At 33.4% G+C, this 17,853-nt stretch overlaps 2 protein-coding genes across 5 annotated transcripts in view; one reads left to right on the top strand and one right to left on the bottom strand.

The window, feature by feature from the left end:
• LOC122638004 overlaps nucleotides 1-12,255 on the top strand; it is a 17,158-nt gene extending 4,903 nt beyond the window's left edge. For 2 of the 3 annotated variants that reach the window (XM_043830599.1, XM_043830597.1), the window contains exon 2: nucleotides 8,093-12,255. In XM_043830599.1, the coding sequence (XP_043686534.1) occupies nucleotides 8,093-11,269 (3,177 nt within the window). In that variant the 3' untranslated portion in view covers nucleotides 11,270-12,255. Of the gene's footprint in view, nucleotides 1-6,190; nucleotides 6,382-8,092 lie in introns of those variants that run through there. The other variant, XM_043830598.1, reaches the window with a different exon arrangement.
• The window catches only part of LOC122638005 (N-alpha-acetyltransferase 15, NatA auxiliary subunit), a 37,884-nt gene extending 22,737 nt beyond the window's left edge, over nucleotides 1-15,147 (bottom strand). The window contains exons 1-8 of one of the 2 annotated variants that reach the window (XM_043830602.1): nucleotides 14,967-15,147; nucleotides 14,342-14,689; nucleotides 14,078-14,212; nucleotides 13,704-13,848; nucleotides 13,366-13,623; nucleotides 12,940-13,250; nucleotides 12,564-12,845; nucleotides 12,257-12,470 (exon numbers count right to left, since the gene is read on the bottom strand). In XM_043830602.1, the coding sequence (XP_043686537.1) occupies nucleotides 12,257-12,470; nucleotides 12,564-12,845; nucleotides 12,940-13,250; nucleotides 13,366-13,623; nucleotides 13,704-13,848; nucleotides 14,078-14,212; nucleotides 14,342-14,689; nucleotides 14,967-15,023 (1,750 nt within the window). In that variant the 5' untranslated portion in view covers nucleotides 15,024-15,147. Of the gene's footprint in view, nucleotides 1-12,256; nucleotides 12,846-12,939; nucleotides 13,251-13,365; nucleotides 13,624-13,703; nucleotides 13,849-14,077; nucleotides 14,213-14,341; nucleotides 14,690-14,966 lie in introns of both variants that reach the window. The other variant, XM_043830600.1, reaches the window with a different exon arrangement.
• Nucleotides 15,148-17,853: the final 2,706 nt, after the last annotated feature.

The following is a 17,853-nucleotide window of genomic DNA, read 5'->3' as shown; positions in this document are numbered from 1 at the left end:
AAAAAGGGAAGAAAAAAAAAATCGAAGGAGCCTTGGCACGACCTTCGACTTCCGCAAGGGCTCGCTTTTCCTTTCAATGAGCACGCAAGCGAATTGCATTCTAGAGAGTCCTCTTCGTGGACTGCACAAAGTGCCAAAGAACAATGAGCTATGAGAGAATAATGAGAATTTGAAGAATTCGATAGTGTGGAAAGCTACGTGGTAGCGTATATACGTACGAAAAAAAAAAAAAGAAAAAATAAAAAAGAAAGAAATGTTTCGAGAATGCGGATAAAAGTGTGTGTATCAATGTATCAGAATTGATAATACCGGTTGGATACTCAAACGGTGATTCATTAAGCTAGAATAAAATTATATTCGTTAGGAAATTTTTAATATCTTAACATTATATCCGAGAGAGATTCAAAATGGAAACTCCCGTAATTTACGTAAAACGTAAAATGTATGATTTAATCAAAAAGAAAAAAGAATGTAATAAATAAAAGAAAAGAAAAATGGATAGAAAAAAAAGAGAGTGAAAAAAAGATAGAATTAATCGAATATTATTTTTCCAAATCGTTGATGTAAACCACTTTCACAGAATGATTAACATAGATAAATATAAAAAATAAACGAATACAAAAAGGAAACGAGTTTGTCGTCGTTCGAGCGTTTCGATTAGAATCTTTGTTTTTTCTTTTTAATTCTCGAAGGTAAACGTACGATGATAAACAACGAATGGAAAAATGACCAACGTGTTGACACGAGATGAAATTAACTTGGTCACGTTTATTTATTTAACAAATGTTTCTATCACGAAGGTTTGCGAGAGGTCATTCACAGTCGTCAACCATATACACGCGAGAGAATCTTATCACGAAATAAAAAACTAGGTTTTTTTCCTACAAATTTTTGCGCTTTCTTCTCCTTTTTGTTTTTTAAGCGAGGACAATCAACGCTTCGAAAACGTAATTGATTTTGATTTCGGGATTTTATCGAATATGGTATGATAGTCAAAATACATTATTTTCAATAATAAATTTGTAAAAGAAAAAGAAAAATGAAATTTAACGATGATCGCTTGGACAAAATTGGACCATTAACCTTGTGTGTACGTTACGTTGTCTTTATGGCTGGCCCGTTAAACGACAAAAAGCGTTTATAAACCGGTATCGGACGCCAATCAATTCGATTTCGCGTTTGTCTTCGATAGCTTCGCTGACGAGGTGGAAAATCGTGAAATTAATTTCGTACGTGTTAAACATTCGCGATGTCATAAACGATCTTAAAAAAATATATATATATATATGCACATACATATATTTTTTTTATACAACGAATGAAGTATCAAATTTCTATAAAAGAAAACTATATAAACCTTTTATGACATCGTACGATCATTAAAAAAAAAGCTACGCACGTATATATACATATATAAATATAAGAATTTAGAAAAAAATATATATATATTTTTGTGTAACTTTTATATTTTCGTCACCAAATCAATTTAGTTCACATTCCAAGATAAATATTTGTCAAATACAAATTATAATATTCTACTTGACAATATGTTAACATTAACATTCCTTTATCATTAATTCTTTATTTAGACACGAAAAAAAAAATAAAAAGAAAAAAGAAAAAGAAAAACAAATTAAAAATAAAAAGAAGAAGAAGAATAAGAAGAAACTTGAGTCGAATGTTTATCACACTAATAAGTAATAAGTAATAATAATAATAATAATAATAATAATAATAATAATAATAATAAAAAGAAAAATAAATAAATAAATAAAAAAAGTTGTGTCATCGTAACGAACGGGTTAAACAAAGTGTTCAGGATTACTTAACGTTGGCGTTAATTGGTAACCAGAGATGTAACTTGTTTCACACATTAGCAAGGAGAGTAGAAAAAGTCGAAGGAGCAATGGCAGTTAAGGAAAGCGCGACTGGTAATACGATGTACATACATACATACATACATACATATATGCATATACATACATATATATATATACATACATACTGAAAAGGATCGAGAAAAGAGAAGAAAGAGAAAGAGGACGACGAAGGACGAAGGAGGACGAAAAGAACCGGCAAATGCGGTAACACGAGAGAGGCATCGGGATGAACGAGAGACGAGCAAGAATTATGCAAGAACTCCAACTCTTGCACGAGTTGCCTCGACGAAGCAAGCCGGTCAATGCCAAGGTGTTCCACCTCTGCGAATCAACTCAACGATGACCACGAAGGATTTCTCATTGGGAAGGATTTCTTGCTTGGGTGAAAAATAAAAGGACACGCAAATAAACGTCGCAAAATTATTTTTTGAGGTCGCGTTATTTTTATGCTAAAAAAAGAGAGAGAATATATATATATATATATATATATATATATATATATATTGCAATAGCTTGAATGCTTCTTTAAAAAAAGGGGAAAAAAAAAGAAAGAAAAAGAAATAAGAATGGCCTTTATACTTCTCTTTGATGGTTCATCTCTCACCTTATCGCGGCCATGATAAACAGATTTTTTAAGACGAACGAGATATGACCTTTTTTTTTTTTTATGAGAGACGAAATTTCGAAAGTTCATTTTTCTACGTAGGTATATACGTGCAGAATCGAACGATTGTTAGTCGAACGTCTTATAAAAAGTAATACACAAAGGATATAGGACGTGTATTTTCTGCTGAACGGTGAACGGGGAGAATCGTTGAGTATCGTTAAGCTCGCTTACTCGGCGAAAGTGTAGCGTCGAATAGGTAACATTATACAATATCAAGAGTACCAGAACGTAGAGAAAAGAGAAAGATATATAGGGTGTCTTATTTGAAGTTTCGTACATAGTTATTTCCAAAAATTGTAATAAGATTTGAAAAGAAATTTTTCGATTAAAATTAATCTATCATGTTTAGGGTGATTACAAATCTTCTATAGGTGCTTCCATGATATTAAAATGATTTTTGTCTATGTATGTAATTTTTTTTTTTTATATATGGAACGATATGCTTTTTAATAGAGTCATTTTAATTATATTAATTAGGTTATTAGGTTATTAGGTTATTTAGATTTATTTAGGTAGTACGAATTCGTCTCTGAATGGGTTACACGTGTGTCTAAATAAAAACAATAGTTATAAAAAGACAAAGGTCACTTTGAAATCTCAGAAGTACGTCCTAGAAAAGATCAATGCTCGTCATAAGCTGCTTTCTTTATCGAAACGTTTCATTTGAAAAATTTGTCGAAAGGACCTATAGTTCGAGAAATAATTGCGTGCGAAATTTCAAATGGAACACCCTATATACATAAACACACAAACACATATACACATACACAGAGAGAATTGCATTCTAAAAAAGATTGTGGTCGGTTAACTCGTTTCCTAGTTTTATAAAGTCACCGATAAATCGAGCTCGATATTTCAATGGATTGGTTCGACGAAATTTAAAGAGACAACTTTTTATTTGAGATCGATCGAAAAGTAAGAGAGAATGAGAGAGAAAGAATGAGAAAGAGAGAGAAAAGAAAGCACTTAGGCACACCTACAAAAATCGATACTAACCGAACAGTTGTTGAGCACACGGTAAAATGATCTACAATCAACTCCTGTCTAACCTCCAGGCGATTCATTAATACATGATATCACGTAGAACATAACTATCAGGTGTCAGACTAATATGGATCATCTAGGAGGTTCTCCTATCTATGATGGTTAAAGTCTGATGGGATCATTTACCATCACGATTATCTTTCCATCCTCGTATTGACTTTCTTCTTTACGTTCTACGTATTTAGAAACGCGTTACACGCGTATGCGTGTTCGTTGTCTATAAAAACATCGTTTATCTTGTAGAGATTTTTTTTAATGAACATCTTTACCGTCACGTGGATCATCTCTGATTTCATTTCATTTCATTTCATTTCATTTCAATATAATTTTTTATTATCAGACATAATAAAGATTCAATATCAAATATATAACTATTAATATTGTAATACGTAAGAAGTATAATTATTCGTTTATTCGTTTGTTTAATTGCCACGTGAATCACAGCTGATTTAATTAAATTTCTATTACATCTAAGTCCGTCGTTTCGTTTGGAAAATTTCAAACGTAGTGTATGACAAATATCGTAGTATATAAGAGATATAATTCATTCGTATCATTAAGTTTTTTTTTTGTCCTTCACTGCAACGTAGATCACAAGTGATTTGATTTAACTATTGTTAGATATCTATCTTCTATTTATACAATTTTAATCGCATGAGATATAATAAGATTAAAATGTATTTTTCTTTTCTTTCTTTTTTTCTTTTTTTTTCTTTTTTTTTTAATTTATATAACAAATACGATATTGAATTTTGTTCAGAATATATTTTCTAAAGAACGTATGAAAGATGTTAAAAATACGGATATAGATCAAATTATCTTTGGCAGTGAACGTGTTAATAAGAGAGGTAATGAAAAAAAGAAAAGGAGAAATTACGGAATAATTGTAAATGAATATTTCGAGAATATACGTAGAATTATTCAATAATAATGCGACGTTACTGAAAGAAATTAAATGTTAATCCGAGGAAGGGGATCACGATGCGAAACAAAAAGGAAAGTAGTCAAAGCCGTAAAGTCAATTGAATAACGGTAGATCCGGAGGTCTTACGTCGGAGGGATTTACGTCGTCCTTGTGTGCGGATACGGCAAGTGGAATAACCATACCGTTACGGCCGACGTAGCATTTTCACGTTAATACGACGACGAGAAACGAAAGAAGAAAGAATATTATAAAAGAAAATTAAAAAAAGAAAAAGTGTAGAAAGCACGTTTCCAGAATCATCAGTATTATTAAGAGAGATCGACGAATATATAGTGTCGATCTCACATCGATTCCGTTCTAACTTTTACCTCTTGATATATATATATATTAAGTATGTATATATGTATATATGTATTTTACCTCCTTTTTTTATCATAGGATCGTAGGATCTTGAAATATCGGTGAATCATAGAAACATATTATTGCGTCACTTCCGTGCAAGAGTCGTTTCCGACTCGTTCGATCGAAGTTAAGTGAGAGATCAATCTAATGTTTCTATAAGAGACCGCAAAATCTCGCTCTCGCATGACGATAAAAAATTGTCGGACGATAGCAAAAAGAATGCTTATCGATCAGATGACGGTACTAACTTTCTTTTTACTATATATATATATATTTATGTACGAGTAAAAAAGAAAGTTTCTATTGTAAAAAATGACATATTTACACAAACATACACATATCATTTTTAATAGTAGAGATATTATCATATATCTGATAGTGTTACAATAAAAACGCATAATATCATATCATATCATGTAATATATATATATATATATATATATATATATATATACACACACATATACATTAAATATATCGTAAAGAAATACTATCTATGAAATACTAAATATGAAAAAAAAAAAAAAGAAAAAAAAAGATATTTCAAAAAAGATCATTTTTAAAAATAGTAATACTATCATATACTTCTTTATAATATCAATTCATAAACAAATATTTATAATTTTGTCATCATCAATCCGATATACAACTTTTGATATTTATTAATATCAACGTGAATCAAAACGTACAACTACTTAATTTTGTTCATCCGATCAAACAATGAAGAACATTCCATTCATTCATCTTGACATCGATCTCTCCGCGCTTTCAATACTTTACGAGAAGCTTGCTGAGATTAAAATCTCGATGGAAGGGAACGATAGGAGAGATAATCGATGAGAACCATCGTCAATCGAGAGTACGTAGACTTGCGACGAAGAACTTCCTCCTTTCAAACTGGTATACATACATACATACATACATACATACATACATACATACATACATACATACATACATACATACATACATACATACATACATACATACATACATACATACATACATACATACATACATACATACATACATACATACATACATACATACATACATACGTATAGTATACATATATATAAACGTACATACGTACGTACACTATACATATATATAAACGTACATACATACAAAATAGAAACACAAACATACATACATACATGCATACATATATGCATATACTTAGATACATTCACGCATAGATACATGAACATAGGAGAAGTCTATTTCTCGGTGCAGTGGCTGTACGCTTGGAAATGGCTCCACCTTTCCGTACGTCCTTGGCGGACTGCCGGTGCACTCTGAGAAAGGCGATGAAAATTGTGCCAGTCACGTGTATCATGTCGGTGCGAACGCTCGCACCGCGTCTTTCCTCGTTCGATCTCGAATTCGAGAATCGAAGTCGAAGGGAGACGACGAAGGAAAACCAACGAAACCCAAGGGATTTTAATCTCCGTTAATCAACGGTAATTTCGAAGAGTTTCGAAGGACGGAGTGATTTAAAAAGTGATCGAGATCAAACAAGATCAAAGAAACAAAACAAAACAAAAAAAAAAAAGATAGAACGGTGAACGAATGTAAGAAGTCGAATTTTTTCCTTTGAAGATCAAAATCAAATTACGTGTTAAAAGGAAAAAAGAAAAAGAAGAAAAAAAAGGTCATTCACACGGAGAAATCGCTTTATTTCTCTCTCTCTCTTTCTTTTTCTTTCTTTCTCGTTCGTTGTTAAAACTTCCGTATCTGTGAAGGAAGTACATTACATCGGATGACAGTTAAATCGCTACGATCTGCGAACGCATGCAAGAAATCTTTATAAAGGATCGTTATTTCTTCTTCTTCTTTTTTGTAACTTCTGATTAATATTGATTACATACTCGAAGAGAGAAATCGTTTATAATTTTGTTTATTAGAGATGATGTATCACCCTAAAAATAATTTTCTCAAACAAAAGTTCGCGAAGAGAAGAAGTTCCGTGTTCAATAGAACGTTTGTTAGTTCCGTCTTAGATAGAAACTCGTATACGTGATGTATATATATATGTGTGTGTGTGTGTGTGTGTGCTTGCAAGAAAGAAAGAGAGAGGGAGAGTGTTAAGAAAAAAATCGTTAGAGATATGTGAAACGCGATTGCGTACATTACTTCCGTTAGATCAACGAAAATGGTCCATATGTATATATGTCCATATATATAAATATATATACATATATATAAACATATATATATATATATTTAGAATATCGTGACTTGTTTATCTATCATAATGGATGGTGCAGTTTAGACGATAATGCAAGCGGAGAAAACGTGGAATCGTGCACTAGTCGATTAGCTTCGTTATTCGCTCTCTGAAGTCATTACGTTCAGAAGTTGCTCGACTACGCCGTTGACCCGTGAACATTTGTCGACTAAGAAACGAGACGAAACGAAAGACAGAAAGAAAGAAAGAAAGAAAGAACGAACGAACGAACGAACGAACGAACGAACGTTCACCGATTGCTCGCAAGCGAAAGGCGTGGCAAACGCTCACGCTGTTTCCTATATCCTTACAATTGTAAATCGAATTAGAGATCGATTTGCAAAAGAAAATCATTAGAGAATTCGTGAAATTCAAAAAAAAAAAAAAAATAAAAATACCGTCGATCGATCGTTTCGTATCTTTCTCTCTCTCTCTTTTTTTTCTCATCGAAAACGAAAGACTTTCGCGATCGCATCGAAGCGAGACTACATCGTTCTACATTGTTGGGGATTCTAATATCGTTAGGAATTAGTTAATTAATTAACGAAACACGTATTGAGATCCCAACGACGTGGAAACGCGAGAATGAAAAATTTTTGGGAAAAAAAAATTAAATGCAAATAATGTTATTACGTAAAGATTTATTAGCGTGAGAATATGTGTTAATGTTATTCGCGATATTTCTTGTTTGGGAAACACGTGATCCAGTTTTTCGTTTCGTTTCGTTTCTTTTTCCCTTACCCCTCGTAAAAAAAAGACTTAAACAAAGAAAGAAAGAAAAAAAAAAGGAAAGAAATCAAGATCTAGCATTTTATCGTACGTGAAAAAAAATTGATAAAATACAATTTATTTCTAAAGAGAGGAAGCGTAGAAAGTAAGTTAGAAATAAGTTTAATAGTCAAAGTCGGTATATTATTAAACGAAACTGTATATTTTAATTTCAGATGACTCGCAAGGCAAACTTTCAGGGAGAATTGGTGGTGATTCTAGCGTTATTAACGGCATGCGTGACGATCGTCCAATCGACGAAGACGAGAGAAGAAAAGATCGATATTGCTGTTGGTAATAGGGAAAGGAGACACGTAGGAGTCGTTGAAGTATCGTCCGATCGAGGAGAACGATCTACTGATATACCGGACGTTCGAGTTTTCAACAAGTCAGTAACGAGCGGTAAAAGCAATGAGATTAGCTCGGAAACAGGAAGGAAAGTGTCTCATAGACTGATCGGAGGCCATTTGAGAGATGACAGGTGGAAAAAACGACGAGATGAGAAAGGTGATGAGGATATGTTAGCGTCGTCGGCTGGTAACGGTAAAGAAACGAGAAGTTCGCTTCGTAGCGATGATGACGACGAAAGGAAGACGTTGTCTCAGCAGGTCAAGGAGGGCAAGTACGGTCTGATACAAAATGAAATTTACGAAGAGGAAAATCCGAGACGACCGGGTATCATAAGTTATCTCGATAATCCCGAGGTTCCGAAGGACAACATTGAAAATCTCGGTGGTCTCGACGAGGACGAAATTTGGTTGGCGGAAAATCATTTGTTGGTATTAAAGGGCGGTAATTTTCCGGGACGGAGTCCAACCAATCGACCGATTTATTCGTCGGATAAGAACAAACAAAAGTGGCCACCGATCGATGATTATGAAGCACCTAAAAGACAGGTGAAAATACCGTCTAAACCGAAAGTACCACCACCCTTTCCGGTACAGCTTAAGGATGGAGGACCGATACAGATTATTGGAGTCAATGGTAGTACAGAGATCGAGAATGCTACGTTGGATCGAACCATGGATCCTTTTTATGGGAAAGGTGTTTTACCGGGAGATGGACCGTTCTTTACTATAACTTCGAACGGTACCATCGTCGTACCAGATTTCGATTATCCTGCTAATTCTACGACGGATGACGTTCAAGGATCAATCGTTCCGAACGACGACGGGAAAAATATCAAATCTGAGGAACCACCGATTTTCTATCACGCCATACCGCCTGGTGCCGTATTCGTACCACCACCGAGCAATCGTTCCGATTACGACGACGAAGATCAATCGATATATTATCCACCACCATATAGCTTTTATTACCCCCAAGACAATACCACGGCAGTACCACCAGGTCCTTTAGTACCTGGTATCATTTTACCACCACCACCAGACTTCTTCTCACCTCTCGAGGAAAAGAAAACTACGACGAAGAAATACACTAAACGTCCAGGTACCTCGATGCTGCCAAAATCAAGACCGACTTATCTTCCACCGAGAAAGCTTACAACGAGGAAACAATGGGAAAGTACGACGATTGTGCCAAAAATAAGTACAACGCAATTGCCACGTACAAGAATTTACATTCCATCGATGTTAAAGAACTTAACGGGAACACCCGTTACAAGGATTCGCCCGAGCACCGTACCTTACGCGGAAGTTACCACTGTTACACCGGAAATACAATCTACTTTAAGAAACACTAAATATTACGGCGTTAATTCATTGGTTGGAAACAGAGTGACCGAAACACCGAACACAGAGGACAAACTTCAAACGTGGCCCAGATCGACCAATGGCAAATCTCTTCCAGTAGTGAATTATTATGCTTCAACGACACCTCCAACACCCGTCGAAGAATCCGTGGAAGTGACACCAGCTGCTATCAAGAACGTTATAACGACCGATCAACCTGTACAATTACCGAACAGAGCGTCTTATTACTTTTACGAGGAATCGAACGATGGTAACGTCGCTAGCACCGTAGAATCGGCACCAGTTTATTACCAAACTACTACGGAATCTCCGTATTACAAAGTCGAACCACTTTCTCAACAACCAAGAGACGAGAAACCGTACTACAGCGTTGAAACTCATCCACCGAAAGACACTTCGAGAGATTACAACGTCAAACTGATAGATACCCTTGTTGATAATCCCCAAGTATTTCAATATAGAGGTTCCGAAGACTCGTCTACATCGACGAAATATGATACAACATTGAACAGAGATCAAGGAGAAGGATTATTCGCGGATCAGGCTCCTATCTATTATCAAACGATAACAGCTCGTCCGCCTGTAACGATACAACGATCCTATTACACTACACCGAAATCTTCTAGGTATTACCAAGAATCTGAGGAACGAGTACAAGTTGGTAACAGACAAGATACAATATCTAAGCCTATTTATCAATACAGTTTCGAAATAGCTGATTACTCGAAGAGAGGTCAGGGTCAACGACCTTATTACAGACAACAAAACGAACGAGTCACGTACGATTATCGGACAGTTAAATCTAACGATCAGCGATACGATTATGACACCGATCGACCGAATAACGTACCTTACAAAATTCAAGGTCCCATTTATCCTTCCACGACTGGTCGGCCAACGTTAAACGTTACTCCCAATCCTCAACACGCATACTTCACACGACAAGAAGAAAGACTTTTGGACGACGTTACGAAAGAATATTTTACGATATTTGGTAAGAAAATTAATGGAAAGGAGACACCAAGTACTACGCCGATTTACAACAAGGCCAGTCACGTTACGGAGAGACCCAATTACGATGTTAATAGATATGTATCAAATAATTATAACGTACCACCGGAGATTACTTACAGAGATCAGGTATATTACGATCACGATGCACCACCACCGAATCTAGAAAGTGATACACGCGTTAACTATCGCCGACCTTTACCACCCATCAATCCAGATAGCGAATTTGTTGAAGTATTCGATCCGAAAGAACGTGGACAACCTTATGTGCAACAACGACCGACGATTTCTCTTAAAGATGACACACTCGTTAATTATCGTAATCCGAGGCCACCGATCAATCCCGACGCCGAATTTATTCATCCTATTTCTATTTCTAATCAAGGTCCTGTTAATACCGACAAAAGTAGTGCGTACTTTGCTTATAGATTACCAGGCGACGGTGGCCATTTTTATTTCCTTACGCCTCAAGCAATCAGGCAAGAACAAAATGGAGGAGGAGATAGTGGTGATAGTAGTGACAACGATGATGACGATGGTGGTGGTGGTGGTGGTAATGGTGGTTATTACTATCCAAAACCAAGAGGTCCGAAGCTTTTACGACGTAGAAGAAATCCTGGCGACGTATAACAAGCGCTTCTCTTAATTCTTAGTTAAAAAATTCAATTAGGCAGTTGTCCGATGCCATATGTATTAGAATGTTACGAGTGCCGAGAAGATGCGTGTCATAAATGTGCGATCGAAACGTTCGGAATATTTATTATGTTTCTGTAAATATCAGCATGTATAAGTTAAGGTAGTTATTAGCCATTAAAACCTCTAAGTTATGCAATCTAGTTAACCATTTCCTTCCATTATTATTGACACGGATTAACGAGATGCTATTCCCCGTGCGAAGCTAAGTACATAGAACGCCGAGCGATTGACCGAAATGTACTTGCGCATTGTCTGTGATTGCAATGTATATTTATACACGTACACCGTTGTATACGTACGTTACGATAAATAAATTGCGGGACACATCGTATTTCCTTTATACTATTATTATTACACGAGCTATTCGAGTTGGTTTCTCTTTTTCTTTCTATTTTTTCGTATTATTTTTCTTTCTTTTCTTTTTTAATGTACTACGTCGTTATCGTATTTATTTTATTGTAACTTTTATGATTACGAATATTATGAGATTATCGAGAATCAATAATAGACTTGTTTAAATTTTTCTCTATAAGTTTCATAACTATCATTACGAGCTCCCTCTGATAGACTGTGTAGTTAACTAATCTTACTTCTTCGAAAATGTTTAATCGAATAATTTATTACAATCTACGTACGAAGTAATCACGAAGTCCTGAATCGTTCTAATAAACATTCTGTGTGTTTAAGCGAATGTAAAATCCAATTGTTTGTATAATTGTAATATTCCATACAGATATATTCTTCTAGGAAGAATGTATGTATATCAGAATATTATACATTTACTGGATTATAAGCAAAAAATAGAAATGACCGTAGTTTGTTTACAGTGTAGTGCGTTCTCACACTGTGAACGGCCATGTTATATGAAATTAAATTTATTCGTTTCTAATTAACGATACGTAATAAATATAAGAAACTTACCCGTATCGATTTCTTGTGTCTGTGTTGGATCTGGCAAAGGATAGTCGTGTAAACGCAGGTAAACCTCCATCGCACATTTTGCAGCCTTGAAATAAAATGGATGAGCACGAAGTACGTCTTCTAACCTCAAGAGACCAACGTAAGATCTTAATGTCATTTTTCGCATGCAATATGTGTGAAAGTCGAATTGATCTTCTATAATTTCCGAAAAGTGCTGTAAACAATACGAAATGATTAATACGCAAATTGTACATAAATGTTTAAGGTCTAATACTGTAATATTATACCGGCCTTTTGCGTAACTCACCCTGTCGACTTCATGACATTTCTTTAATGCTTCTCCATATTTTCCAAGACGTTGATAAGCATGTGCTGCTTCCATTTGTATCCACATACACTGCATTTCATTTAAATTTTCCATCGCTAACACTCCTTCTCTTGTAAATTTTCCGCATGTCTCTTCAGCTTCTTTTATTAAATTCGCACGTAGCATATATTTGGCACATTTAGAATTAATATATCGATCAGCAGTATCTAATCCTTGAGCTTCATCCAACCATTTGTATGCTTCTTGAACGTTCCCAGCGTGCTAAGAGAATATATTTTATATCGTATAAACACTTTATTGTATATTATTTCTATTTATGTATTTTATAAGTAACAGAGCATCGCATTGTATTTACCTTAAATATTCGTCCTTTGGTAACAAACAGTTCTATTAATGTAGGCGTATGATCTATGGCAGCATCAATCTCGTTCAGCGCTTTCTCTGTAAGACCAAGATAATCATAATGTTGAGCTAAATAATAATAAGTCCATAATAAAGCTGACGCTGGTTCTCGTGGATTATCTTTTTCTTGATTACTAAAGTGACCGTGAGCTTTTAACGCTTCCTTGTATTCCAGAACAAGAGATTGAATAACCTCAACTTTTTGTTTGTCATTATACAACGAACGAAGATTAACGAACAACGGTGGTACCCCTTTATGAAGACCTAAATGAAAACAAAACATATATCAACGTTATAAAAAGATACGTGTACGTGTGTGCGTGTATGTTAAGCAATCTTTTATTATGGGAAAGAGATGTAAAAGTTTTGCAAGGCATACCTCGTCGTAAATATAGATCGACTAATGTTTTAAATTGATCTCCTGTAGCGTAATTCAATTGTAAACGTCTTGGTGCTAACGCACGAGGAAACAATTCTTCGTATCTTTGGAGCATAACCAATGTATCTTCTGGCGTTTCATGTCTTTCTGCCTCCGCTAATTTAGCATAATATGTAGTATTTTCAGGATTGATATTTAATAATTCTTTGTAAACTTGTGTTGCTTCTGCATACTGTTGAAGCTGAAGTCTGAGTTTACCTGAATAAAAGATCATTAAATGTATATAAAAACGATATATATACGATAGCGACGAATCGTAGCAACAAGAAATAACCTACCATACGTCTCTTTTAAAGTCACTCTATCACAAATTTGATATCGATATTTGTCAAGATGTTTTAAAGCTTGTTCATTGTCTCCAGATTCTTGAATAACCATATTTTGATATAACAGCAACTCACTATGTTCGTAATCATAACAAATCTGCACAATTAATTAAAACTTTTAATATATTAGAACGAATTCTTAAATATTTTTGGACGAAATAAAATAAAATTGCTTGTACAATACGATATAACAATGTTCAAACATAATCGATATGGAAATACGTGACTGATACTAAAAATATTAGATGATACCAAAATAAAATATAATTCAACAACTCTATATACGACCTAAATCATTTCTCAATGTTTTATTTTGAAATACATACCATAGGTGAATTTCGAAATGTATCTAAAATTTTAAGCGCCATTTCATAGTCTTTTAATAAATGATAAGATATAGCAAAACCGATCCAAGAAGCACGTTGTGTCGGACGTAACATAAACAATTGATATCTTGTATCCTATAAATAATAATTTGTTGTATTAATGTCACAATAATATCAGTAATTTTCTTTTATTAATATCTTAGCGTCGAAACACATAAATTTGTGTATAATAACAAAAGAATTTTATTCTATGTCGGTACTCACTCTATATCCTTCCAAATCCCTCATTTGAATTTGAAGTAAAGATAAATCTCTAAGGATTTGGATATTGTCTTTATCCCATTTAAGAGCATTTCTATAACATTTGATAGCCTCATCGTATTTCTTATCAGAACGCTGTAACAGTCCATAAACATGCCAGCATACATGAGACTGTAAACTGTTCCTAAGACCTCGCCGTACATGATCGTATGCTTCTTCTTTGCGACCTAAGCAGTTCAAAGTCAGACCTTTCATCGCCAAAGTCTCTCCATGTTCGCTGAATTTTGGATTTGATAAGATCTGCTTTGCAAACTTCAACCCATTTTTGTATTGTTTGTGTTCATAACACCTCTGTAAGAGAAAAATGAGAATATCATTTGTTGAAAATGAAAGTTTTTCTATTCTTTAATTATATATTTAAATAGAATGTAAAGTAAAAGCTGTCATAAAGGGCATAATCTAGAGAATTCAATTTCATTGATAACATTTTAAATATTTCTATGGTTAAACGTTGCCATTGAGTTTTTTAAGGTTTTCGAAGAGTGCTTCATCATTAGAGCATGATGAGTACACCTATTAGCCGGAGAGTGGGGTCCAAAACAGAGTATTTTTGATGGCTGTTACTCACCAAAATTCGCTTAAACAAGGCATTTTCTTTGGGTGGCAAAGGATTGCTGGAGGACATTTTTGTATAAATACAAAAATAGAGGGCCTTTTCCACCCGGTAAACTTAATTTTCACCACAAAACCTCGTGGCCACAAACGAAGAAGTCGATCTTCGATCACGTGATCATCTGCGAAACTGTTGTTCCGCCGGAAGTTCTAAATTCACGGTACCGCACATTTCAACAAGTGTTGTAATTTTATTTCCTAAGAAAAGAAAGAAAAAGAATGTTCGAGTAATACCACAAAATGTAATGACCGATATAATAATTACGATATCTATCCCCGTTAACTTGAGAGATGTAAATGAAAACAAAAAAACCACATCAACTGTATTTGATTTAAAATTATTTTAGAATTGAGCGAAAATTTTTAACAACGCCATCTATATAACGTATCGAATCCTTCGAATATGATATACGATTTAATCCTTACTTCTATGACCAACTTTGGCATTACGATTGAAATATATAAGAGTTAAGCATTATAATATTCTGATTTAATTAAGTTCATGAAAAAAAAAAAAAAAATGAGACTAATTTATTCATAAATTTGACATATAATAGCTGAGATTTCAAATACACTCATTGGCTGATTCTTTCGTACCGAATCTTTAAGCACGCATCACACGATCGTAAAATAATATTCGTATAAACTTTATAAACTTAAATATAAAAAAAGTAAATAAAGTATTCGTCCTTTATTAATTATAATTATTGTACTATTGAAACGTTACTATTAAAAAGTCTTTTAATAATAATTTCGTATAAAATTCTGTATCGTTTTTATATCACGTATTACATTACCGACACATTATTACAAGCGCGTTGCAAATGCAGTCGATAAAGTCGGTAAGTCAGTGTAGCGAATATTTAATTTTATTTAAGACGATTAAAGAAAATTATATAGGATATAATAGAATGATACATATATATATATATTTATTTATTTATTTTTAAATCAATTGATAATCCGTTTTGTTCAATAATTTAAATTAATGATTGTACCATATTTTATTTTGTACACTCAAGATGGCAGCATTAGTTGCTTGAGTCTACTTATATCAATCCTACGGACTAGGACGATGTCGGAATGTTTGTAAAAAAACAATTTGATTCTAGCAGTATAAAATCTCTGATAAATTTATTTTTCCGAACGCGAGTATTTTCTATTAAGTACGTAAGACGTTTAATCTAATTTGTATCGATTTTCTTATAAACAGTACAATTTTGGTTACTCGTATGTTTGTTTACGTTATTGTTGGAAAACTCTCCGACTAAGAGTTAATATTCCCGGGTATTTATTTTGAAGAATACGTACCTTCTAGTCGATCGTCGTTTGTTTTCAATTTGGCAGTTGAAGGACAACCGTGGTAGAGTGAGTACGTACGTCTCGTATCAAAATGGTGAGTAATTTATTATTAATTTTATTTCAAATGTTGCAATTAAATAAATTCAATAATTCGTCGTAATATATCTCATATCATTTTTCAAATAAGTAATAAGTTAGTAATATTAATGAATCGATGCTCTTGCTTTCGTTGAATATATTTCCGTAATAAATAGAAACGTACAAAAATGAAGTTCGTAGATACGTTTATATTTTCATAAAAGAAATATGTGTTATTAAACGTCGCCATTTTGTGGATAAATTGTTTCAGGCAGTATCGAAATATTTTATTTAACCAAAATTTTATCTAACCAACTAATTCGATAAATATCTAATTACTTTAATACTTTATCAACGATACAAACGATCAACGAATAATTTTCTTCGTTGAATTATCGAAAATTACTGATATTCGTTCGTCCATTGTCGAAGAATTATTGAACGACGAAATAAGGGAAAAATTAATCAGAAGCGTAAGAAAGGTTTAAATAGAATTTCAGTTTGCGAAACAACACATTTAGACGATAAGAGGTCCGTGTTATTTTCTTTTTTTTTTTTTTTTTTTTTTTTTTTAAATTTCTTTTTACTCGTACTTTACAAAAGATATATCTTTATTCTAAAGCTCATTTTTACAACTTAATACGATATCTTTACGAGCCTTTACAGTCCATTATTTACAATCCATTGATTCGCCATTACAGAGAATTCACGTTCCATATTCGTATCGATACTTCTTCGTAGTTTCTTTTTCTTTTTTCTATTTTTTATCTTCCTCTAATTAATAAAACATTCGTAACAAAACTTTCTTTCGCGTTGATAGTACGTTAACAAGTTGTAAAATCTTTCTCAACGTTTCGTAATAATAATAATTCATTGTTAACTTAACGAGAGTATTTCCACTAAAATTCGATTTCTAAGAGACGCGATATATAAATTAATTAGAATTGATTCGAACGGCGCAGTTCGAAATACGTTTTCGTTGTGATTTCAAAGGGACGAAAAAAAAAAAAAGGAAGCGTACGATTCTTTCTTTTTTTTTTTTTTTTTATCAGACGTACTTTACTTTCAACATCCGCGTCCATTTGAAAACACAAACATTACGCACAAAGTGTATATTAAACGCGCACTTTTGCGATTTTCTTTTTCTAATTAAACAAAAACAAAACAAGAAAGAAAGAAAGAGAGAAAGACAATAAAAAAAAAAAAAAAAATTGATCCGATCGATCAGACGAATCATGAATAATATAATATCATTAATTAATTATATACATGTATGTCGCGATCGCATCGAAATTTTACTCTTTTTTATTTCTTTTCTTTTCTTTTTCCTTTTTTTAATTGAATCAGTTAGCCGATATATCATTATTTAGCCGATTGTATATTATTTACATTTTCTATCAAGAAACAGAGACCAACTTTCTTCGTTCTTATTTTCTTCGTTTCTTTTCTTTCTTTCTTTTTTT

This window comes from Vespula pensylvanica, chromosome 2 (genome assembly GCF_014466175.1).
Source record: "Vespula pensylvanica isolate Volc-1 chromosome 2, ASM1446617v1, whole genome shotgun sequence".
In the NCBI taxonomy this organism is placed as follows: Eukaryota; Metazoa; Arthropoda; class Insecta; order Hymenoptera; family Vespidae; genus Vespula; species Vespula pensylvanica.
Note: the sequence above shows the minus strand (reverse complement) of the source record. Positions and strands in the feature narration are given on the sequence as shown.